The following is a 26,536-nucleotide window of genomic DNA, read 5'->3' as shown; positions in this document are numbered from 1 at the left end:
TGCAGACTGGCAGCCGGGCCCGGCGGCGCGCGGACCGGCCTCGCGCGAGCACAGCCCGCCCGGCGCATCCGGTCACGTGGCCGCGCGCGGGGGGTGCGTTTCCCGGCCCGGCGGGTGCGGAAGAAGCGGCCGCCTGTGCGGAGGCGACGATGCGCGTCAAGGTGCTGAGCCGTAACCCCGACGACTACGTCCGTGAGACGAAGCTGGACCTGCAGCGCGGTGAGCGCGGCACCGGGGCGGGGCCCGGCCCGGCTCGGCTCGGCTGCCCGGCAGGGCCGAGGGCAGCGGCGGGGAGGCCGGCAGGCAGGCGCTGGGGTGTCAGCCGGCCCTGGCCAGCAGAGCTGCCCGCGGGGGCAGGCTACCAGCCCGCTGCGAGCCGCGCGGGCCCCGGCAGGCCGCTGGCTTCCCCCTCCCTCTGCCCGGTCGGAGGCGGTAACGGCCGGCGCGCGCATGCGCTCGCGCGGCGCTGCCGTGAGGCGCCGGCGGGGCCTTGGGACGCTGGGCGGGCGGGCGGACCCTTCTCGCTGTCCGTTGAGCCTCGCTGCCCGCCGGCAGGCCCGCGGCTGTCGGCGCCAGGCGGCGGTGTGCGTGCGGTGGCCCTCGGCGGGCCTCGGGGCTAAGTCGCCGTTCCGGTACGCCGGGGTTGCCCGTAGTAATCTTGCAGTTAACACTGTTCCTTTCCTGTTACATTTCACCCCATTTCTTCCTTATCCTTTTTTAAAAACTAGCGAAAACCGTGTAGATGTTTCACATTTTTAGATGCAGCAGCTCTAGCCTGGTAGGTGGGATGATGACTGTCTGTGTTCCGTTCTGCTCATCCTCTGTAGAGCTGACCTTACACAGTCGTGTGGTTTCACCTCTATAACATCATAGAAATGAGGTTTAGTTTCCACCTAGTGTCAGGAATAAGTCTGTAAAATGGCCACCTTTTGTCAGAGCAGGAGTAAAACTCTGGGCATCTTGGATGCACTAAATCAAACTAATTTGAGCACAACGGTAGATCTGTATTAAATTGCATATGTTTAATTTGTTTGAATTAGAGGTAGGTGGCTATGTTGTGCAAAGTAGTACCATAACTAACCTTTTTCTAGTTAATTGTGGTTATATACTTATAACATGGAAAAATATTATTGAAGTTACCCACTGAGACAGTAGCTGAATATATCTTAATTTTCTAAGTGGGATTTGTATGCAAGATGTTAAATTCTCTGTCATGTTACGGAGTGATACCCAACTCCATTTGTTTAGAGATTTTAGAGGTTTTGATATGCATTAAATAGTCTTTGGAAACTAGTAGACTGAACCAAGTATCAATTCTTAATGAACAATCTGTTGTCTGTTGCTCTGCTGACTTTTCAACCTTTTTGCATGAAATGCAATGAAAGAGACAAAAAAAGAGAAGCACAATGTCAGTATCCACTGTCTTTCTCATTTTACTGTAAGATGTATCTATGCAGGCAGATGCAGAGAGAGCCTTGCTTGAAGTTCGCGGTAAACACTCCCGCCTGGGAAACCAGCTAATGTTAGCAGAGGACCTAGCTAATGAAACCAGTGAGTCTCATTTCTGAGCCAGGGCCGGCTTGCAACTGGCTTACTGGGAAGAGAGCTAGGTTGCCTCTTTTGTGCATGTCCATGTAGCTGTGTCCTTTCTGTGTATGTTAGAGTTTAGTGGTAGGAGATTGGTAGTGTGGGTGGTTTTGTTGTTTGGTTTTTTTTTTAATATTTGTGATTGTTGAATTGGTTATTTTTTATAATAGTTGCAAAATATCTGCAATTTCCAGTTTGTGTGTATTCATTATCTTCCCTTGAAAAGGATACCACAAAACTTCAGTTATTTCAGACTCTATTAACTTCACACTTAAGTGGGCATACTAGTGATCCCATGGAACAATTTCAAAACAGTAGAAATGGAAAAAAATCTTACTGTTGCAGAAAATTCTCCCATGGCAGGAAAATTAAAGAGAAAAGCTTCAGAATTCAACTTGCTGTGAACTACACTACATAGCATGGGATTTTAATGTGTGTTTTGCTCTTACTGTAGTTCCAAGAAACTATGACCCGACACTGCATCCATTTGAGGTTCCACGAGAGTACACAAGAGCTCTTAATGCAACAAAGCTAGAACGTGTGTTTGCAAAACCCTTTCTTACCTCACTTGATGGACACAGAGATGGAGTTAATTGTATGGCCAAACATCCAAAGAGTTTGTCTACAGTGCTGTCTGGAGCTTGTGATGGAGAGGTAAGCTGCATTTGCAAACCACAACAAACAAGGTACCCTTCTTCCTTCTTCTCTTTTTTCTTTTTTTCTCTTTTGTATGTTTTTTTTTAAAATTATTGATTATTTTATTTTTAAATACCCCCTGCTTACCTTTCTTTTGTGTCTTGGTTTAGCCTGATACCCTATCTTCTCTCAGAAGGTGCAACTTACCCAGTTTGGGGCAGTGTTTCTCAAACTGCAAGTTGTAATCTCCCAGCACACAAAGGCAGTAGCTTTCAGCTGTTCAGCTATGAGCAGAGTGTGCAACATTCAGTTCCTCAGGATGGAGCAGTGAATGTTAATGTTTACAGTCCAGTGTGGTTGTTTTCTGCTGCCTACAGGATCCCCTTCCTCCCCTTGAAGAAGTTAGGATGCTGCAGACTAAGAAGATTACATAAAGTCAAATGAGCCAGGGGGAAGGGGAACAGAACCAAAAACTTTTTTGAATAATAATTTATCATATTGCCTAAGAAATGCTAACCCTGTATTTGTTAGGTTATTTTACATAAATACTACAAATAGCAAGCAAGGGCACTTTAATCTGAGTCAGCTGCAGAAAAAAATTGGCTTTTTTCTGTCTTCTCTGTCCTCTCTCACTCCTACATTGTTCATTGGATAGTACTTGTATATTTTAAAGGTGTCTTCTGGGTAGCTGGTTGCTTTCTGCTTTTTATAGAAGGTGCGTATGTCATGCACTAGTTAGTAACATAACTAGTTACTAGTTAGTAAGGGAGATTAACGTTTTCAGAGAGGAGGGAAATACATTTATAGGAAATGTTGGCCAGATTTCTTTCCCGCTGATAGAACAAGTAAAACACATACAAATATAAAAGCTGACCTCCATTTCTTTGTTTTTTTTTTAAATGGCCCCAAATGCTTTGAAACCAAAACCTCTGTGAGAGGTGAACATCTATATAAAATGTAGTAAGCAGCAGGACTGAAAACGCTCCATTAGTTCCAGAGGCTATTTCCTTGTGCTTTTCTCTTTAGAAGGGTGTGTTTTTGCTAAAATTATCACTGCTGCTGTCTTTTAGCCAGAATAGTTCAAAAACAGGGGAATGCAAAAATACGGTAAGTATACAGCTTGGGTGCAGGGAGGCAGTAAGAAGGAAAGAGCTGCCTGTTTGAATGTTTTTTTTCAGGAAGAAAGTAATAGTTTTTTTAACATTACAAAAAATTTGGCCAGTGTTCAAGCCAGCTATTGCATTTTGTTTTAAGTGTGATGTCTTGCACTTAAATTTTGAACTGCAATTGTGGGCTATAGAAAACTTAAATAACAACAGAATGCTTTTCTGTTTTTAACAGGTTAAAATTTGGAACTTGACCAAGCGACAGTGTGTTCGTACTATACAAGCCCATGAAGGCTTTGTTCGAGGCATGTGTGCTCGTTTCTGTGGTACATCATTCTTTACTGTGAGTATAATGTGTCATCTTAGTACAGTGAAGCAGTACAGAGTGCCTGTTTACCATCTGTTTTCCAGTGAGCAACTTACTCTCTGCCATACAATATTTAAATATTACATAATATTTATTAAATAAATAAACTTACTAAATTTGTCAGTAAACCTGACAATTCTATTTCTGATGAATTTTTTTTTTGATGCCGTGATATGGATGTTATTCAAGACTATGAAAGGGATAAATAGCAGAAAATTACTACCGGATGGTTAGCTAATTAAAAGTGGAGTAAACTAGTTTTCATTAAAGTAGTAGATAGATTATGTTCATTGAAAGATGTACAAACATTAAAAAGTAACCATTTGCATATACTATGATTAAAGATAAGCTGGTTCTATGTTAATTAAGCTGTATTAACATATATCAATTGCAACTGAATCAGTTGCATGGAAACCATCTGGAAATAGTATGTCTTCCTGTTTGTATTAAAACAGTTTAAGATGATACAATAAAAATAATTGGTTTTGAAGACTAGAGTGTCCTGAGGGTTTGCTTCTTTTGAGCAGTGCATAGAAGAGCAGTTTTCACTACATGTATTTATCTTTTCTGAAGTACATACCAGGTCATGAGGATAGCAGTTAAATGTTTTTTTGCTATGACTTCCCTTGCATCCTAAATGACTCCAAATTAGAATTCCCTTTTGGCAATCCTTCTGCCTGAAAATTGATACGGGGAAGAAGAAACAGTAATAGTGCTGTCAGGAGAGGAAGCTAAACATATATAGCTAACAATTTTTTGGCCAGTTTACCTGATCCAAGCCACTGCACAGCCATGCAAAAGCTTGTGCTGGCAGAGTGCAAGTGGTGGCATGGCATTAGGAATGGGCAACTGGAGCAACTGAGATGGAAAGTGCTTGTTAATGGTTTACAAGCTCATCAAAATGACTTCCAGAAGATAATTTGCAGTTTAAGGTGCCATTTGATTAAGAATCACAAAAAGTAGCCTAGAAAAACAGTCATAGAGTTCTAGCTCATATTCTTCCTATTTGGCCCTGCAAGTATCTCTTTTGGAAACTGGAAAAGATTCATGGATCGAGGTGAGGACAGTTGACCAGGCGAAGGAAAGGTGGTGGTGGGGGAAACAGTGACAAACAGGAAATCAGTTGCCACCTTTCACAAGCAGGCAGATCCCCAGACAGTCTCTGAGCAGCGGCCACTTTGGAAGCCAGCCCCTGCCTCCTCTTTCTTCTTCCGTTACCCCAGTTTTTATTGCTGAGCTGGATGTTATATGGTATGGAATGCTCCTTCTGCCTATTTGGGTCATCAGTTGCACCTTTGTCCCCTCCCAGTCTACTGCCCACACCTGGCCTGTTGGCTGGTGGGCGTGGTGGGCAGGGATGGTGACTGACAGAGTGTGTGTGGGGAAATGCCTTGACACTGTGCAAGCACTGCTCAGCAGTAGCCAAGACATTGGTGCCTTATCAGCACTGTTTTAATCACAGATCCAAAACACAGTGCCATATGGACTGCTATGAAGAATGTTAACTCCGTTCCAGCCAGACGAGGTACATGTACCTTCTCAGTTTCTAGTGAAATATTATGACAAGGAGAGCTAATCTTCAGCTTGGAGGTGGAAAAAGGAACAGTGAAGGCAGGAGAGAGCACTTCTGTGTATGTCATAGACCATTCTCTTTTGAAAGGCTGCCTGTACTTGATTGCAAAGCACACCTAGTAAAATAAACAGAATGCAGTTATGTAATACTGTACATGCTTTCTCCAATGTTTCCAGGTTGGTGATGACAAAACTGTGAAGCAGTGGAAAATGGAGAGCCCAGAATATGGAGAAGAAGAACCTATTCATACAATTATTGGAAAGGTAGTAAATCTGAGTTTTGATTTTTCTCACATCTCTTCTTTTGAATTAAGTTTGAACTGATTCTTATCTTGCTTCTGGAGGAGAGAGAAATGGTTTGATATAACCTGTTATCAAATGGATTGTAAGGCGATGGCATCAAATTTTATAATGGCGTTTTAAAAATATCTTCACATTTTTATTGCATTTATTTTACATTTAACCAATAAGGAATATCTCAAATGCTATCAGAGACTGCTTAGATCTGTCTCTGGTAATCATCCCTTTCCTGCAAACTGGACAGATCTTTCTGTAGTCTCTTTCTCTTCAGATGTGTGTTGTCAGTGCTTAGTTGCATTAAATAACTTTCTTCCCTTGTCAATACCTCACAGCCTTTCAATACAAAATTGTAACTTTATATCTTTTTGACAAAAGCAGACTAAAAATACATACTTCAGTACTTGCAATTTATGATAAGCGTATTTTAAGAACAACGTTAAATGCTTTTTATAAATAGTTTGAAACTCCTTAATTATTGTAATGCCTGTGGAATCTGTTCAGGTCCCTATTGAAAATTTGTAGTTGTACCCTTTAAAGTCAGCTAGGACTTTTAAGTGGGCTTCTGATGCTGACTCCGTTGTAAATTAACAAGAAATGTGTGCACATTAAGTCTGTACACAGAAAGCTAGTCTGTTGTGTAAGGGTGCATCTGATAAGACCTGGTTTCTGGTAGCAGTGGTGACTTGGTTTTCAGTAATATAGATGAATAAAACATGACAGACTCAATATGCATTGAGTTTGTTGACCTTTTTGTAACAGAACATACTTGCATATTTATGTACACAATTGGTTTTGTAAATTGTTTTGGTTGAGGTTTTTTGCTTTTCCTTTTAAAGACAGTGTATACAGGAATTGATCACCACTGGAAGGAAGCTGTTTTTGCCACCTGTGGCCATCAAGTGGACATTTGGGATGAGCAAAGGACAAGTCCCATGTGTTCTCTGACATGGGGTTTTGATAGCATAAGCAGTGTAAAATTTAATCCCATTGAGGTAATGTTTCTGTTATATATTCTAAATCAATGTTTTTCTTGGTCAATATAAGATCTTAAACTCTATTAACACCATCTTTAAAGGGTTTTTGCAAATTTAGATTTTGATACATGTTTTAACATAATATTTAGGGAGGTGTATACATATATTTTTATGGCTATGTTGTTTTGGAATGTAGTACCACTTATTTTCATCTTCTTATCTTTTGTCTCTGTTAGTGGGGAGGAGCAGAAAGAAAAGTAGGGTGATCTCTGTTCTGCCCACAGCAATACATGTCCTGTACCTCACTCGTACAACGTAGCTGTTATGTGGCTGTGGAGATCTCATCCGTTCCAGTACTGTACTCCCTGTGACCAAAACTCCCCCTCCCTATGGCAAAGCAATTGCATTCAATCTTTTACAGCACTTCCTATATATCTCTTGGCTGGGCTGTGTTCATAGATGAAATGTTTCTGAGGAATTGCTTGTTACTTTTGAAGTAGAGATGATTTGGTGGATCCTGAATTTTACAGGGGAAGCTATTTAAAATGTTTGTGCTGAAAAATTAGCTGCACAGAAAGAATGATGAATAATTTCCTTGACTGAAAAAGCAGCCATTTGACTACCAGCTTTGTGAAATAGCTTAAATATCTAGTGTAAGCTATTAGTTTTTAACCATACACTAGAAGTGTTTAGAAGACCATACACACTGGTTTTGTTGGTTTCCTTTTTTAGACATACCTTTTGGGAAGCTGTGCTTCTGACAGAAATATTGTGCTATATGATATCAGAAAATCAACTCCATTAAAGAAGGTAATATTTTTCTTTTTAACAGAAGCTTATGGCACTAATAATCATACTAAATATGTAAATAGTCTGTAACTGTTGATGATAAAGGGAAGCTCTGAACTGTGAGTTCACTGAGGTTTCATCATCTGATTTTGAGTCTTGTAACAGAGTTTGAATTAATGTTGGGATTTAAACCATGTAGAGTTAGCAGGGCCCTTTTCTGCATTCAAATGGGCTGTCATGCTCACTCTGTTGTAATTCTTGATAAAGTGCCTGACCTGACAGCAATTTCACAGTAAGGACTTTATGTTCCTATATTGCATTCTGTCTGTGTATGTGTGATTTTTTTCATTTTATTTTTTATTTTTTTTTCTTCTTGCCAGAATGAAACAAGGTAATTCTAAGGCATTTTCTTTCTACCATTGGAGAATCTTGCTCTGCAGTTGAAAAGGTTTTTTTCTTTTGCGTGGAGATAAACCCTTCCTTATGCACCTAGTATAAACACTTAGAAATCCTTTGCAGTGGAATCAACATTGTATTTATATGTAGAATTTACCAGTGACGTGAAGATTCCTATTTATTTTTAAGAGAATGTGTACTTATTTAAAACAAGAAACTAGTAATTCACACACACATATTAACCTTGATCAGTTTCAGTGGTTTTGAGCCCTAGAACTACCTTAACAATTTTCTTCTTGAGATACAATATTCTGGCTTGTGAATATACACTTAAGCGTCCTTCTGGTATGTTACGTAATGTCTGTAACAACACTGGTCTGATATATGCTAGAACACTCTAACGGTTCTTAACTTAGTTACAAAATAGGAGTGTTGTTGGCATTACAGTATTTCTTTCCCTGTGCCCCAGCAATTTTTAATGAAGTTTCATTTGGGTGACTGAGTGCTTATAAAAAAGTCAGTGATGCCAGCTGGAGACCTGAATGTCAGAGTGAATGCAGCCAGTGCTGTAGATCTGCAGTTACAAGTTAAAAGGATGTAGTTTGAGCCTTTGTGAACTGTTTGAGTCTAACAGAATTTTACATATACACATATACTAAATAATAAAAAATATACGCACGTGTATACACATATATATATGTGTATCTCATGTAGTAAGCAGCATGCTTAGGTGCATTTCTTGCTGTAGGAGTGGCACATTGATGAATACTTTCTTGCATCTGTGGGTGCAGTCTGGGTTTCCTGCTTGGGATAGGGATGATTCTTCTGTGGAGGCCTGGGCTGGATGTCCATTTCCACATTGAGAGCTAAGAGATCTGTAACTCCCAAGAGAAGGGTGCTGCTTAGTAGGTCTGCCTTACCTGTGTGTGGGCACTGGCTTCTAGCACTTCTGTGTTCCTGGTGTTTGGTCAGCAAAGCAGCTCACACACTGCCCCAAATCAGAACTCAGTGGGAGTCACTTCCTTAATAGAAATAGAGTACAATCTTCCACATCATGAAGCAGTAGCTCCCTTGCCTGTTTGTCCTGTCTGTGATTTTCAAAGTCTTAAGTTTCAAAGAGGGATGGATAAGATGGTGAGGTGCTGCCTAAGTGCAAAGTAAGACCTAGTCTAAAAAGGCTGGGAAAAGATGAAGGGAAGCACTGCTGCTGCATAACAAGAGGAGGATGTTTTAATGGAAGTTGGTACACTTTAGAAATGAAAGTCATTCTTATGCAACATGTGGGATCACAGAAAAGCTTAGTGTGTTTTAAAGATCAGCTTTAGCATTTAAACAGCTGTTGGGACTGTGTTGTCTATTGCTTGTAACATTCTTAGCTGTTCATCTCAACCAAATACCTTGTAGGTAGTAGAGGAGGACAGATTAATTATTTGTATTTTGTGTTAATCTCAAAATCTCTGGGCTGACAGTCTTTGTAATCAAGTGCTCACAGTTAAAATAACTAAACCAAGACAGCCAAGTCTTCAGGGACTTCACAACTTTGACTTGTCTCAATAAGGATTTTTTTCTTATGAAATGACTAAGTGTATCTAGAATTGATTTAAAAATGGTGTCAGAAGATGGCTCTGCTACAGATTTAGATCGTTCTGAAAAGCCATTATTAATGTATTTACAGCAACTTAAATCACTTCCAGCCCAGGTTGCATTACATGGTTGTTACTGAATATAATGCTAGAACTGTACAGAGAATCCTTTTCTTAGGCGCTGTCTTAATTCTGAATGCCACTGCTGAAATAAACTAAAGGCGTGTAAATTTCAGGGAAAAAACAGTGAAGCAAGATGCTGAGCATTGACTTTGACCAAACCTGGCCCCTTTTGAAAGAGATGGATTTTTCAGCAATATTAGAGTTATATTTTAAATCATGACATGAAATTTATTATACATATAATGTTTTAACATTAATCGTATACTCATTTTGTAGCAGCTGAAAAACTTGGGCAGGGAAGAATAAAGAACCCTCTTTATTAGCTTGCCAGATATGTGCAAGGTTTATTACTAGAAGGACAATATTGAAATCTGAGCAAATTCTGGTTGTCATGTTACTGTAAATACAGGGCCTTTCCATGGCCTATGCTTTCACTAAAATCTATTTTTAAAGTAGAGATCGCTTTAGACATCTGATGATTACATTCAGGTGCGGATGCATGTAGTTTCTGAAAATGAGTATTTTGCAGTGCAAACTTGATATTGAACATGATAGTGTCACCTAGGAAATGAGGACTTCCAGAGAATGAGAATCATGGGAATATGCACACATAAAATCACAGTCTCTTTTTAGGGGGGGATAGGTAGATGTCATCACTATTAACTTTGAGATTGTGTTCATTATTGTAAAAGTTATAATTGTACAACTGTTTTGTTATATGTATGTAAATTTATGGTGTTTGGTATAGTAAGTTGAGAACAAAAATGAGTTTGGAGTACCATAGTGTTATCCAAATGTCAGGATTTTGAAGTAGGATTGTGGCTGGCCTGGAGCATTGTGGAAAATCCTTTTTAGAGATGTTCAGTTTGTTAATAAGTTGCTCTGTAATTATACAGCTACTTTGTATCAGGCATACCACTTGGGATTTATTTAAATACAATGGTTGAAAGCTCCTCCAAGGCTCTGTGGAAACCAAAGTTTTTTGTGTTGTATAGGGTGTCAGATGACCTCCTCCCTGCCTCCCCTTCTCCCACAGGGGCCTGGCTGTTACTGCCATAGCTATTCCCCAAGGCGACGGCATCCGACATACAGCTTCTTAAGGCCTCTTGTCTAGTCTGCTGTTAGCAAAGCAGAAGGGTCTCACTAGGCTGTCATCAGCTGCCTTCCTCCTGCTTCAAGGCAAACTGGCCTCTTTGTAGCTGTACGCTTATAGCAGCCAAGAAATGTTATGAATGTGTAGCAAATGATTCACTGCTAATACGGTGATAGTGGTGAGTAGGTAACAACACAGTAACTTCTAAATGCGTTGCTTGGTACCTCAACGAGAAATGGCAACTGTCCTGGAGAATTTATGAACTGCAATTTCGGAGATAAAATAGTGAAAGGTTAGTAATAACTGGGAGAACATCAAAATACTATAATTGCTTTGCAAATGCTGGTTCACAGCGTCAGTTAATGCCTGTATCCCTTGAAATAACCATTTAATTAGGTGTGTTTATAGATGACTTAACTAAAGGTTCCTGTAAACGTGATGAAGTGAAATTTTTCAGAAGTTGCAGGTTTACATGTTGACGACTAACGTGTTTACATGTTAAATGACCACTTAGAAGAATTTACTTCTAAGGTGACTTACAGAGGAAAGTATAATTGCTGTGTAGCACAAAGCAGTGAGCATATGATGGACAGGAAGTGCTTGAGTTCTAATTCTAAGGAAACATTCTGTTGTGTCACTCTACCTCTGCCATAATTCTGCATCTAAAAGGTGCTTGTCTCGTATAGGTATAGCAATTTTTGAACTATAGTGAGTCTTTTGCTGCCTATAACAACGTATCAATGTGTAAATAATCTTTCAGGTTATCTTGAACATGAGAACAAATACACTGTGTTGGAACCCCATGGAAGCTTTCATTTTTACTGCAGCAAATGAAGATTACAAGTGAGTGTGACCTTGCTTTTTCATAATCCTGCTAGTTATATGTTTAATCTGTATCTTGGTGATTTGTCATGCTAAAGTAAGTTTTTAAAGAACTTCTTAAACTCTAAATTTGAATCACTTAAGTAATAGTGTAGAGAATTATAGTCACCAATTTAAAAAAAAGAAAAAAGAATTGATAGTAGATTGCCTCTTTCTGTATTTCAGTAACTAGGGGGAGGGAAAACAGTGTAACAGAAAAAATGCAGCTGAACCAATGCAAGGGTAACTTGCAACAGCACCTGGAAAATAAGTACTATTGGTCCAGTTTGAGGCAATATCAGTGTTTTATTTTCTTGCCAGCTCTTGTAAAGCTTGATATATTGTACCGATCAGCTATTTTGATGAGAACACTTCTTAAAAAAAACCACCAAAACCCTACAAAACCTAATCTTCTGTGAAACAGCTCCAGATACTGTAATACTTATCCTTTCAATGCCTTAGAGCAATTTTTTACTTTTGAACAATACTATTCATGTGAACACACCTAATCTGATACTGAAAAGGCTGTCTGTTCAAAACTAGGCCACTGCAAAATCTGCTCCATATCTTTTTTTCCAGGAAGTCAGTGATCTAACAATAGATCACTGTTTTCTTCTAGAAGATAAGAATTCTATCACTTACCTTAGGGCTGTTTTTTCCAAGGAAATGGGATATGGCCCAGACCTTAAAAGTGGGTGTTGTATCTAATGTACTGCTTTTCACTTATTTTGGTTATAGTATGGTAAAGCTACCAGGCTACCTGACTACCAAATCTGTTTGTTTACATGGGGTTTTTTGTTTGTTGTTTTTGTTTTTTCCCTTCTTGCTAAACTAAAAGTGGTAGCTGTTACTGTCAGGGCAACTGTCCTGTGAGCTAAAGCAGTTTCTGTTTGCCATTACACTCATATCAACAATGCACATGCAAGTGTTAGCTGATTATATGGAGTAGTGGTTTTGAATATCATGCTAGCACACTTTTTCTTGAGGCATTTAAAGGAAAAAGCAATAGTTGCCAGTAAGATAGTGAGCAAGAGACACTGAATTAATTCAAGTTATGCATTCATCTGCAGCAGATCTTAATATAGTAGTTCTACTAAACAGTGTATCTTAAACGGGTTTCAGTAAATGCTTTGCCTGTAAAGCATCTTTGCTTATTGGCACTGGACAAATTAACGATCTGCTCAGTTGTTCTGCCTTGCTGTGTATCAGTGGGCTTGTTGATTCAAAGGGAGTACAGCTAGACCTCACCTGAGCTTTGAAGTGCTTAAGAGCAAACCAGCTGTGGTCCAGCAGTTGCATGTTTATTTTTAATGTAATGCTTTTCTACAGATAGTGTGCTCTGCTGAACCAGTATCTCCATATGTTGAAGAATCAGGCTTTCTTTGGACTCTTACATTGTCTGGCCTATAGGCAGTTGGGCAGTGGGAAAGGGTGCCAACCAAATGAGAACTTCATAGTAGACTGAATTACTAAGAGTTCCTAATATCTAGAATCCTTGCAGTGTTGATAGGCTTGCCATAATGATGCGGAGATGCTTGTCCAAGTTTGGGTTGTATACTTATATCTGAAGATGGAGTAAAGGAGGACAGTGTGGTGGTTGGAGAAATAGGGTTGGTCAGTGAACAGGTGGTGAAGGGAATAGTCGAGACTCTGTTATTTGACAGTGAGCAAGAAACCTGGATCTGGTCCAGTAACTAAAGCCTCTGGTGAATAAACTTTTTCCAAGCCCTAAACAATGCCTCATTCTTTCTTTTCATGTGTTATGAGCAGTTTTGAAGAGTTCCCTCTGCAGTATGGGTCTGTGCTGAAGTGTGGTTTATGTGTAATTAAAGTAGCTGTTCAGCAAAAATGTACTATTTACTTAGGAGTTGTTAAGGTGTTAAGCTGTTGGTGTATTTATTTTAAAGCTTATATACTTTTGATATGCGCTTTCTTGAATCACCTGTGATGGTGCATATGGATCACGTGTCTGCTGTTCTTGATGTGGATTACTCACCCACTGGGAAAGAATTTGTCTCTGCCAGCTTTGATAAGTCTGTCCGCATTTTTCCTGTAGACAAAGGTCACAGCAGGTGAGTGACTTTACACTGTTTTCTCTTCCTGTTGTTCATTCCAGTGACCTCCCTCCCTAGCCCTCAAAATTCTTATTTCATTCATTAACGTCTTCATTGGGGCATTCATTTCCTGTGAATACTGGTCATATAGTTGGCAGATAATTCTGGAGTATGTATTAGAGTAAAACTTCTGCTTAATGGGTAGCAGTATTTATGCAGTTTTGGATTAAAATTACAGTGGATTATTGCTCTTGGGTGTACTTAGTTGTATTTTTCCAAGATGAATCCCATCTTATTTCCCTCTGTATATGTATTTTTAATGTTTTTAGGTCACTTTGTACTATATCTGTCACCACTTAAGTTTGCAGTGCCCTACACCATTGTAGCATTTTGTTTTCTAGGGATGGCTTCATCCTATATGCGTGATTGCTAAAGACATTACTTGAAAAGCATTGTTGTATGAATTCCTGAGGATCAGTTTGGGACACTTTTGTGATCCATTTCAGTACACTTATTACCTTTTGTTCATATTTTGTTAACCAGGTTTTGATTCATGTGACAATGCTTTGAATACAAGTCACTTTAAATTAGTTTTTCATGTAAGATTTCATGAGGCAGTGTATTAAATATTTTGCTGACATTCAGATTGGATCTACAGTGTCTCCATTATTATTTTTTTTTCTGTTCAGTTTGATGAAAATTGAAACAAGTTATCAGATCTGTCTGGTATTATTTGTTTTTCATAAACCTACCTTCATTATTCTCTGTTGTCAGTTCTTCCTCTTTTTTTTCTTAACTTTATTTTACTTCTAGTTGCCTTCCTCTCTCCAACCTCACCCCCCTAAAAAGTTCCTACTAGGTCAAGTTCTAGGTGGTTTGAGGGGTGGAAATGTTGAAATATTGATTGATAGAAGAGTATATTTTTATATTGATTGATGCAGTTATGTATGCATTATTTAACATAACTGTTTGTATGGTCCTATAATGCTCCTACATTAAAGATTGAGAGGGACTGTTTACCTTTTCTTTTATAGCAAATCTACAGGTAGTTTTCATTTTCTTCCTGTTTTGCAATAGTATTTTAAATATAATCGGGTAGTGGAGTTCCTTTGTGGGTTTGCTTTGATTTTTTTAATTCTTGCATTATTAAACGATATGGTTAGTAGCTCCTGTGTGCTACAGACTTTCCTTTCTACGGAATAGTAATGTTCATAAAAGTGGTGGTGTGCAAAATTAAAGTACATCACTGAGGGGAAGTTTGCAGACCCCATAATGCAACAGTAAAAGGCTTTATTCCACACTATAGCAGATTGTTGCCAAGGCCTATGGAATTTTCCTTTTTGTCCCCCCTTTTTTTCCCCCTCTTCTGTGTGATGGCCGTAAATCTAGTGAGGAACAGCCTTATAAATGAAGAACTAGCCTCATATAATCTGACTAGAGCATTCTGGGACAATTCAAATTCTTTAGAAGCTGGGCATTTTCAGAATTGCAGTTTATATTAATCCCATGGAATCGAGAAAAGTCTCCAAATGAAAGATGTGATTCCACTTGGAAAACTGAGAGGGCAGTTAAGAGCATCTATAAAGAAGAATTCTGATGGTGTTCCAGTTTTGACTTTTGATCTCCTTCCAATCTGAAGAACTTCTAACTTCTATTGCCTTCTATTTTATTTTAAAATGAAAATTTAAATTAGGAAATTCATTACTCATAAGAAATAAGATTTATTATGAAGTTGATTAAATTTAGTACATTCTTGGTAAACAGAACTGGTTGTCTGTGTGAATTTTTTAAATGACAGATCGAGGTTATTTGGCCATGTTTTGTGTTTTTCCTTTCCCTGAGAATGATAATAAGTTGTGCTGATAGCAACAGGAGGTGCAAAGGCTGAAAATTCAGAGTAAGGAAAGAAAAAGTACTTAGTTACCCAGAGGTGGGTTGAGAAAAGGTTTGTTGTTAGGCCAAATAGTAAGATGAAAGTAAACATAGAAATGCTTATGGAAATGCATATGTACATACACACTATTAAACATCAGCATCAGCTGATGTGAGTATTAATGTTTTCTGAACATACTTGTGCTCAGTCTTCCACATGGTTGTTCTTGTAGAGCATCACTTGAGTGTGAATTACAAGAGGTGGTTAAGCTTAGTAATGCTTATTTAAGGTGATACATTGATGACTTCTGTTTTTCTTGCAACGCCTCCATCTCAACCCCTGGCTGGTTTTTCCATGGCTCTTAAATAGATGTTGTTTCCATATTCCCTTTCCATTAGTACTTGGATTTTACTTGTAAAAATAACTAAGTAACTTGTAAAAATAGTTGCCAGAAAGGTGTACTTAGTCCTATATTTTTATAGCAGAAATAAAATAATAACTGTATGAATAATATTGTTCTGCTTGTTTGGTACATACTTAATGAGAATTAGATAAGAGATTCATTTAAATAGTTTTTTTATATGTAACATAGAAAAATTTAACAGGTGCAAGCACTTGTTAAGCAGGAGTCTGATCAGCAGAAACTAAATGTAGTTAAAGCTTTAATAGCCTCACTGCTCTTCTGAATCCTTTTCTAGTTACTAGCTGACACTTCTTATTGAGTTCTTGTTTGCAGGACTGGATACTTTTCTTTCAGTTTTTAGGGTTTTAAAATTTTTCTTGGGAGTCCTTTAGACAATGATAAGGCAGTCTATGTTTGAGGAAAGGAGGGGAATTACAATGAAGAGTAGCCAGCCTACTGTCGTGTCATAAATGGACAGCTGGAGGTGTTTATTTTCTCTTTTCTTTCTTGTTCATAGTGGTGGTGCTAGATTCCTTGGCATCCATTCTTCTGCAGTCCCATTCTGTAATGCTTAAACTGTGTTACAGCATATTAATGAAAATTATTTGGGGGATGGTATGCATATCATATTGTATATCCATGGCCTATTTTGCAAAAAATTATTCTTTAGCTATTTACTGTAATTTCTATGAAAGCACTTAGTTAAAAAGCATCTTATCCTAGGTGATCCTTTATCAGTCTAACCATCACACTTCATTTGAATCTATATATAAATTTAAGATCAGCGCAGCATTTTAAAAATGTCAGTTTTCTGGTTTTTTTTAAACAGAAAATAAGTTTTGTCTTGAACAGGATGCTTTCTGCTATTTGAGAGGTGATGTTGGTGGGAAAAGTGGTGATAGATCTTTTAAAAATGTTTTTCTGCTTTAGGGAGGTGTATCATACAAAACGAATGCAGCATGTCATCACTGTAAAATGGACTTCAGATAACAAATATATTTTGTGTGGCTCAGATGAGATGAATATTCGTCTGTGGAAAGCTAATGCTTCTGAAAAACTGGGAGTGGTAAGTTGGATTTTGTTTTTTTGATATCACAAGATTTGTTTTATTTTTATTACAACTAGTTAGCCTATTCAACTTAAAAATGTGTTTCTAGAGGGAAAATGTAAAATTATAGTTTGACTTTTGTCTTTAATTTGAAAACTGGTATGTGCAGTATAGCTCATTGCATTTACTGCAGCTTATAATAATGAAATTACATCCCTCGTTATTGATACACAAGGTGACTTTTTTGTGTGTGTGTCTTGTTTAATGTTACCAATAATCATCAGTTCTGACTAAACTAGATTATTTTACCTGGGTGCTACAGGTGAATGCATCCCTTTACACCAGAGGAAAAAGCAATGAAGTCATTCTGCTGGAGCTTAGGATTACTACTTTTAAAAATTTTGGCTGGCATGCGACTGGTTCTTATGCAGTTCATACTGTGATAAGCATATGCATTGTAAAATAGACCATTTGCACCAATGCATAACTGAGATTGTCATTAACCTATATAACTCTCAGATACTAAGTGGGCAAACCAGTGTGGTGTCTGAAGTCCATTTCATTCAACGTAAGTCTGGTTGAAGTGTTCCTAGTAGGAACAGCATCAGTCTAATTAGATGCACCTTTTTGGCTGCGCTTGTTGACATGTTTATGTACAGACAAAGCCAGAATGTTCTGTTATAGTTACCACTTGCCTATATTTGCCTCCACAGTTGTATTAAAGTATTGAATGACTTCGGAGAGTGAATTTGATGCTTTGTCTGCTGGGAGTAATTCATTTATCTACCTTATATATTGCTACAGTATTTTGGAGGTGCTTATATTGCTTTTTCTGAGCCCATCAGCATAGCTGTCTCAATGCTTGGAATTTTTTTCTGCTTTATCTTGTGGAAGATTGAGGGGGAAGGAGAGGGAAGCTGTAATTCAGGGAAGAGTGTTGTACGGTTAAGAAGATGGATGTATCACGTAGTTATGTCTAGGGCTGCTTGTGGTTACTTGAAGCTCCATCAAGTTACAGTATCTGCATAGGAGAGAAGTGGAGCGCGGCTCAGACAGGTGGCAGGTGAACGGGAGCTGTAGGAGTACTTAGGGCTACAGTGCAGAATGGGGTAATTCATGGGCTGTTCGCTGTGAAGCACTGGGTATGGAGTAGCACAGCTAAAACAACGTGTGTATCTTTAGCCATGGCCCACCATAGGTATTTGGAAGTCCTGTTATTTTTCTCATCTTTGTTGTAGAGCTATAGAGGAAAAAAACCCGCAACTTTGTAGCCTGTGCAGTATTTGTGGTTAAAAACTACTATTTAAGTTGAATTTATTTGATGGAATATCTCTTCTTTTGTTGAGGATGCCGGAGTTTTTTTTTCTGTTCTGAACTGATACTTGGGATTTTACTATGTAGTGCTTCAGTCAAACATCTAAGTATCAGTCCCATGCTTGCTAATTTTAAGACTCCACAAAGCTCATTAGAGACTTGACTTTTTCATTCAACTTTTATGTTGAATTTGCTTAGAAAGTCCAGTGTTGAGCAGAAGTATTACCTGTTTTCCTGTTGTATCTATATGCTCATGGCAGTGCCCTTTTCACCTGGTTTTACAGTATTAACTGAAAGTTTCTCTCTTTTTTTCACAATATTCTTAGTGAGAGAGCATGTGGTCTCTCTCTAAGATGATGTTCTATAACGATTGTGTGGTATTTTTGACGTGCATCTTTACTCTGCCCTTTGTGTGAAGGATAAGTGGGTAAAAATAATGTTGAGAATACATTTTCATATAGAATGATTCCTAATACATTCAATTGTGACCAGAAAATTCACTTTATAGAATACTAGGTGGCATTGGCTCCTCTTCTTATGAAAAAGTAAGGGTACTTGGCTCTGCGAAGTCACAGGCAATCCCAACTACTCCTGCAATGTAGAAATATTACATACCAAAAGGACAAATTAGTTATTAAGTATTCAAAATGGAGAGTGGTAAATTACATTCTGCTTTTTTCTGTAGTATTTGCATCGGTGAAAACTGACCATGGATGGGCCTAGAAAAGGCACTACCAGTTATGACTGTTGGGTATTGGATATAGTCTGAACATTAATACTCATGTTTCTTGACCGGATGGCAAATCCTGTATAAAATAGCCTCTTTTTCTTTTTTTGTTGTTGTTTTTTTCCTCCTATGTTGTTACATTGCTGCTGCTTGACATGCCTCTTGAGGCTGTGCCTGTGAATCAGTTCTGCTGTTGTGGGACGATACAGGTGCAGCTTTTGTAGCATGCGCGGGTGTCAGGGTTTGTAAGAATTTCTGTCAAAGCTCTTAGGCTGTCAGCTCCCAAGAGAACGAAGTCAATAGCTATCTATAACACAGAGGTCAAGTGGCATGTGTTTTCTTGTTTATTTGGGGTGTTTTTTGTTTGTTTGTTGGAATTGTGGTTTAGGTTTTTTTGTTTGGTGTTGTTTTTTTCACTGTCAGAAATGAATATCATTTCATCGTTTAGAATACAAAACTTGCCATCCTATCTTAAAAAAAGCACCTGGCAACCTCAGAAGACATCTTAGGGAGGCAAAATTATTTAGAAATGCAAGAACTTAGAAGAGATGTAGTGAATTATGTAGAAAAACTGCTTGCATATCACATGGATGATGCTAATGAACTTGTAAAGAATTATAAGAATAGAAAATGTTTCACATCCCTATATCTTGTGCGGAAATATGTTCAAGCATGATGCTGTGGTGGAAGCCTTGAATTTCACAAGACACAGAGTGTGGATATTGAATTAGTAACTGTCCAAAGCTGCTATAGTTGTTAAAGTTTGTTGGTGGCAGGGTGTGTGTGTGGTTTGTTTTGTTTGTTTTTTTTTAAAGGACTATGAAATTTTGTATTTCAGATTTTTAGAGGGTAATTCTTGCTAATAGGACTTAAGAGTGTAATCTTTATGGCTTATCGCGTTCTTGGATACACCTTGGAAATGTTGCTTGGATTCAGGCAACTGTGCCAATCCTTGTTCGATCCAACCTGGTAGTTCCTGTGATTCTTAATGTTTCAACTGTTAATGGCTATTTACCAGGTTCCACTGTTTTTTGTTGGTACCTGCTCCTTTTTTAGGGATTGGTGTTCTTATCTTCATAGACATATGCTTGCTCATTTTATAAATGTCCAGTTCTTCCACAGTCTGTAGCTATTTTTTGAACTTTTCAAATATTCAAAACTGAACATTCAGTAATTCTGTCGGAAGTGTCAAAATATGTCTTAAATGCTTAGTTGCTTGGTCTGCTATTTTTCTTTGCCAAGAAGATTTGATTGAATGACTCATCCAAAGGTCACTGTATTTCTGATATAATGCTAACATCTTGTAATACATTGTATTTTAAGATGGATATTTTTGGGGTGGGGATGGATGGATGGAAACCAGCATCCTGAAAGAGAAAAAAAAACGGTAATGAAACATTTTTTCTTTGGTGAGTACTTAGCCTTACTTGTTTCTAGCGTTGCTGGGTTCCCAGGAAATTATAGTGAATGTATAGTACTTATGTTGTGACTGATGAACATTTATCCAGTTGGAAAGTTGTACTTTCTGAACCGTGGCTGCCCTAGCAGTCATCTGTTCTGACATGCATGTTTCTTTTTCTTTTTAATGTATTTGGCATCACACTCATTATTCAAAATCAGTGAAACATTAAAGTAAGAATAAAAGTCTGGAGGAGCCAGGGGCATGCTGTGTCTCCACTCTGCTGACAGTTAAGTCTCTGTGGCTTTTACGTGTGTAACAAAACCCAAATGTCTCTGTGTTACTGCAGAAGTTGTTTTAAAATAATTTGCAGTGTTTAGGTTTTTAATAAAAACTGATTAAATAATAATGATGATTAAAGAGAACTTAAAAAGTGTTATTTTTAAAGCAGTAAACATCTAACTCTGCATGTCCAGAAGCAAAAGACTCAAACGAGACTTTCAAGATACTGCAGACTGTACATAAAACTACATTTAAGTATGTTTGAAGCTTTTGTGCCTGCGTTCTTGGAGAGGTTTGTGATTTCTGAAGAGGCAAACGACTTCAGTGTTTGAGGAGAAGAGGAAAACAGAGCCTCATCTGAGTGAAAAGGCTAGAAAAGCAGCAGTAATAGAGTAGGTTTCAGTTACTAGACTAGAATTAATCCAATTAATATGAAGACAGGGTATAGACTGGGGTTTTTGGATTGTAGTGAAAGCAATGAACCATCAGTAAAACTTCCTTTTTCTTCAATCTGTTGACACGTTATAAAGAAGCCTACACCTGCAGTTCTTAGAGTGCAAGTGCATAGTAACTTTACTTCTGTAAACAACAGCTGTAAAATTTGGCACTGTTACATTTCCAAAGTAGATGGGAATGAGAACAGAGCACTGGACAATTGAAGAAGAAAACTTTTTGCTTGGGAATGATTTGTATTTCAGTAAGTGTAAAACTGGTGTGAGGAGTGAGTGTAGCAGTAGTGGAGCATAGGTTTGCTGCTTTCTTACAAGATGCAGAAATAACAGCTTTTGAGTAAGGCCTGAAAAATATAGGAGAAAGTGCAGTTACAAGTCCTGGTTTTGATCTAGCAAAGTGCATTAGCAGGAGTGCATCAAAACTATCCAATTATATGCCCTTTCGGTCTGTTTGTAGTATACAGTTCCATTTTGTGAGATAAGGCTGATAACAAGCACTACCAGATACTGTGTGACATGGCATTCTCTTTGTAGTGATTTTGTGTTTGTGATTCCACGCACATGTAACTTCATCCTTTTAGCTGTGATTTTGTGCTCTAAATCTACATTACCTTTCTTGTGTTGTCATCAATTTAAATGTAAAGAAGCCTAAGTTTTTGGTCCAAGGAAACGATGAATAATAAACTTTGTGCAGTAAATTTAGAAAGGTGTTTTCAGCAAAGCAATGGAAAAAATGTTAAATAAAGACAAGCTATGGTGTAGAAAACTGCTGGGATATGTTTGCATTCTAAAAATATGTTGCATCTGTGCTCTGTCTGCCTTAACCTAGAAGGGTGACCTGGACAGGATAGATAAACAGCCATTTCATATTCTTATGCTGAATTACAGGTGTCTAATAGTGTGGAGTTTTAAATACTGCACAGTACAAATACAGCCCTCTTTAAAAGGAAAATTTTTTGTTAAAGGTGATTTTAGCTCTTCAGTCAGGGCTCTGGCAAAATGCTTGCCTTCCTTCTGCTTCGATGGGAAAAATAACCAGCCTCTATCATTTGGAGGCAGGAGAGAGACATAGGCAGTTTACTTGAGGACACATTTTCTTATTGCTGACAACTTGGTTGCATTTTAGAGTTCTTTTTCCCCCTATTTCACTCTAGATATTTGCTGTGGAGTGCTGCTGTGATAATGGCACAAATCAGCTGCCACATAATTTCTGTTTCCCTCATACAGGAAAGAAGTTGCACATTCACTTTTAGAATGTATGCGAAAAGGGTTATACTTAATTTTGAGCCTGTCTTCCACTCATGATGTCATATAAATACTAATATATTGTAGTGTGTTCTGGTGTCTGTGTAAACAAGATTTTTAATCCTGGTAATTGTGCTGTTTATAGTATCTTCTCCAGTTCAAAACAGAATGGGAAGTAATACTGTTTTCTCCAGCTGTTTACACTGACTTATAAAATCACTTGCAAGAGAGAGGCTGGAATTCAGTGCATTATTGCAGTTTGCTTTCTTAGCTATCTGCTGTCTCTCATAAATAGGCAGAAACTTGTCATTACTTCAGAATTTTCTTTTACTATCATGTAGATGAAGGTGCGCTTGGCACAGCCTGGTATATGGGGTGTTAGCATTCAGTAGTTGGACAGAAAGTCACTGCCTACATGTCTTTCTGTATAATACCACATAAAAATAGAATCAGGCTCAAACATAACCACCTCTTAATCTGTATTAATTTTTAAAATAAGATATTCTGGATGTATCTTTAATTTACGGATTTACCTCTTGCCTGCAGAATTGTCAAGGTTATGCTAAATCGACAGCAATTTGCTCTTCTTAAATTAAAGGAAAATAATTTCATTTAATTAAAATAAAAGCTATTTAATTTGTATTATGTTAGCAGTTTTCTGCAGAGTAGGAACACCTGGGATTTATTGAGAGTGAACCAGCTATTCATCTTGGCTCGCTGGAAGCAATTTCAGTAAAGGGCTGGGGGAGGTAGTTTTAGTGAGTTAAGATCATAAAATTTATTCACTTGCAATGTGAGAGGTCATGACAAGTATAAATAAAGCAGAAGTATTTGTTTTTTACGAATAAGAGGGTATGACAAAACAGAGATTAAGAGCATTATGTATGCGATGCCTAAATAAGAATTTTTTGAGTAATTGAGCAACTCTGCATCTGGTACCTGGTTTCTTTATTGTTCCAAAGGAGAAACTCCTTTGCCATATGTTTTATTAATACTTGCTTTCAAACCATTGATAGTATTTCAGGCCAAAAATACCTGAGTGTGATATTTACTTTTTCAGGATTTAAATATTCTAACAGAAATCACTTCTAGAAGTGACCTCTAGAGTGGAGAAGAAATAGCCATTGCTGATTTAAAAGGGGGAAAAAAGCAGGCTTTGTAATAACGTAGGTGGAATTTCCAAATCCTGGTATGTGTAATAAAGTTGTGGGGTTTGTTACTGCTTTTTTCCTTTTTTTGTCAGTGTCTGAAACTCAGGTTCTGTTTTTTTCTTGAGAAAGTGAGAAATTAGTGAAACTGAGTCATTTGGAAAGCTGAATAAATAGAAGTTGCCCGAACTATTAATTTGCTTTTAGTACTTCAGGTGCAGGTAGTAGTGGATGAAATAAAGGTGGGATGGCAAAACACTTGTGCCACTGCTTGTTTGAAAATATGAAGGGTTGTAAGATGTCTGAAATCTTGAAGTTACAGAGTGTATTTTGGGTGGGAAGGTAGGAAGAAGAGGATAGGATTATCCTCTGTTCATATTTTAATATTCAACAGATTTTCTGTTTATGTGAAAGCTCACTAGTCTGAAATGCAGCTGAAATTCCCAGAGATCTGAGCAAATCCAAAATACATAAACTGATATATGCCCTTGTGAAGCAGTGCATGCTTTAAACAAAAATACAGCACACTTTTTTTTTTTTTCCTTTTGATAATTAAGCGTTAAGACCTAAGGAAACAAGCCTGGTAAAAAAATAAAATAAAAATCCTCTGTAGGTTAGCCTTCAGGAAAAGGCATTTCTCACTTCAGTGGTGTTAATGGTGACTCAGACATAATTTTAAACATGGATGAAACTGAAGTGTTTTGTGGTAATAGTAGCTCACCTGTATTTCAGGTGTTTGTGGTACTAAGATGTTTTTAGCTGCATGATTAAAGTTGAAATTCGGTGTGTGCCATGTAGTTAAGGTAATTCTTGAAATCTGGTAGGTGCACTGTGCTTGCTAATGGATAAAAGTGCTGGGTAAGATTTAGGCCACCTAAAGAGCTGTGTTTAAAGCTGTTCATGAAGACAATTCATTTATAGTATTTGTACTTACACTGGGTGGTGATTAAAATGTCTGCAAATCTTTGTTTCACAGCAAAAGTTGATCGTGATTATAGGTTAGGAAAGCAGGCGGACTCTGATCAAAGAGGTTTTACTGTCAGCTATATGTATTCTCCTTTTTCTACAGCATATTAAAACCTGGTTTTCAGGGAGTAAATTCAGTTGCTTCACTGAACTTTGAAACTGTGATAATGTTTTGTGCCTTGTCTCTTTTTTTTTTTTTCCCCACAGCTTGCACCACGTGAGAAGGCAGCTATGAATTACAATCAGAAGCTGAAGGAGAAGTTCCGGTATCACCCAAAGATCAGACGGATCGCTCAACACCGTCACTTGCCTAAAAGTATATTTTGCCAAATCAAAGAGCAGCGTATCATGAGAGAAGCTCGTCGACGAAAGTATGTCTTCATCTTCTGGCTTTGTTTTCTCTTGATCTTAATAAAATGCATCACTGCTCTGCTGTAGCAGCAGTGTATGGGAGTGGTAGAGCTAGTGTGTGGGAGGAATGAGTATGAGCTACTTTCAACATCTGAATAAGTGATCATGAACTACTGGATTGATTAATATTTGATTATAAGGAAAATACAGACAAGTGCCAGTATTGGTGAGGACTGGCTGCTTCCCAAAAGTACAGTGAAGAAATGGAAGTAAATAACATGTTGGAAGGAGCCACAATACTGTTAAGCATGACATGATGCAACATTGCAGTAGAAACAGAACGGGCTGTTTTGGTGTGTGTGTGGGGGGTTTGGGGTTTGGTTTGGGTTTTTGTGTGTTTACGTTTAGGGGTTTTTTTAATGCCAAGCTCCAGGATGAATGCTTTCTGTCACCTGGGTCATTGCCATATTGGAATTTCTAGGAGCAGAAGGTGACATACTTTGCTGTAGCCATTAAATTAACAGTAAAACGAAAAAGGGGAAAAAGGGGTGGGTTTCAGTCATCTTTCTCAGCTGAAAGCCTCTACAGACTTGAGCAGCAAATCCTGTTGACATGAAAACCAAGTAAGCTGAGCTTCCAAGAAAAGGCTCAGTTTGGAACTTTTCTGAATTAGCCAATTTAAAAATTATTTTTCAAAGGGACAAGCCTTCTTCTCAAAGGAGGAAGTACACTGCTTTCAATTAATAAAAGCAGAGCAATTCTTCATTTTTTAAAATTATTTTTTTTATTTGTAGGATATCTCCATTAGTAGCTCAAGGAGGAAGCTAGTATTTGTTAGATCTTTGTGCTAACTACTGAACTCCATGTTTTCTTGGTTTTTGTTTCTAGGGAACTGAATCGTCGTAAGCACAGCAAACCAGGATCTGTGCCGTTTGTGTCAGAGAGGAAGAAACATATTGTAGCAGTAGTGAAATAATTGTTTTCCCATGTAGAAAATGTCACAATAAAAGAAAATGTCACAATTGAATTGAATCCACTGTACAAAATTTGGTGGATGCTGGTAAGACAGCATATGGCTCCAGAAATGTGGCTTTTATTTTGAGTATATGCATACTCTGATTTCTCAAGTTGTCTGCTTTGGGTAGTTGTAAGAATTGGCCCTGTAATCCTTTATTGCCATTTGCCTGTCTATTACTGGCCCAATGCTGTGTGTTGCGGTGGAGTTTGACCCTTTTGATGGAAAGTGGAAGATATCTGTAATTCCAGTCCTATTCCTTGGTACCACTACTACAAAATAATGATGAATTAGATTCAGATTTGTCAAAGGCAAAAAAACTTGGTTCTGTGTAGACTTATAAAATCAGTTGTCCTTATGCTGTTTTCTTGGGTTTTGGCTTTTTGGTGTTTTTAATAAACAAATCTAATAAAGTAAACAAGTGACCTTAAGGCAATGGACTCTAGATCTTGATTATTCCAACTGACAAATATACTGCATTATACTTATTACAGTACAATATATTATTTTTCTTTTATCCAAAAGGAATTCAACAGGATTCTTGGACATCTGTAAACATATTTTTAGTTTTGTTAACTATTTTTATATGACTTGACAAAACTTCAGACTGTTGAAGTTGCTAATTTTAATGACATAGTTAAGCTAAAGAAAAAAGATACTTATTTAAAACTTCTAAAATCTGGATGCAAAATGACGTAAACTGTATAAGCCAGAGAAACTTCTTTACATGAGACTTATAAGCCTTCTATTTTAAGTTTATGTAAGACAAATAAAAGCTTCACTTTTCACAAGGTACCTGTAGCCCGAAATTCTTTTACTTTTCGGGAAATGCTCTGATTCTCTTCCAGTGGGATAAACTTATCTTTTTTCTG

General features: G+C 37.9%; 1 protein-coding gene across 1 annotated transcript; it reads left to right on the top strand.

The window, feature by feature from the left end:
* The first annotated feature begins 42 nt into the window (after nucleotides 1-42).
* Nucleotides 43-26,457, top strand: DCAF13 (DDB1 and CUL4 associated factor 13). Its single transcript, XM_080378026.1, has 11 exons — nucleotides 43-219; nucleotides 2,042-2,241; nucleotides 3,565-3,672; nucleotides 5,446-5,532; nucleotides 6,405-6,560; nucleotides 7,275-7,352; nucleotides 11,287-11,369; nucleotides 13,295-13,459; nucleotides 16,648-16,783; nucleotides 24,506-24,669; nucleotides 25,538-26,457. The coding sequence occupies exons 1-11, from the start codon at nucleotides 150-152 to the stop codon at nucleotides 25,623-25,625; spliced, it is 1,335 nt and encodes a 444-aa protein (XP_080234152.1). The 5' UTR covers nucleotides 43-149; the 3' UTR covers nucleotides 25,626-26,457.
* The last annotated feature ends 79 nt before the right edge of the window (nucleotides 26,458-26,536 follow it).

The sequence above is a fragment of the Falco punctatus genome (assembly GCF_963210335.1).
Source record: "Falco punctatus genome assembly, chromosome: 3".
In the NCBI taxonomy this organism is placed as follows: Eukaryota; Metazoa; Chordata; class Aves; order Falconiformes; family Falconidae; genus Falco; species Falco punctatus.
The sequence above is the reverse complement of the archived record's forward strand: the minus strand, read 5'-3'. Positions and strand labels throughout refer to the sequence as shown.

Coding starts and splice junctions, on each gene's coding strand:
- DCAF13 (XM_080378026.1), top strand. CDS start 150: ATGCGCGTCAAGGTGCTGAGCCGTAACCCCGACGACTACGTCCGTGAG. Junction 3,673..5,445: donor GTGGTACATCATTCTTTACT/GTGAGTATAATG, acceptor CAATGTTTCCAG/GTTGGTGATGACAAAACTGT. Junction 13,460..16,647: donor GTAGACAAAGGTCACAGCAG/GTGAGTGACTTT, acceptor TTTCTGCTTTAG/GGAGGTGTATCATACAAAAC.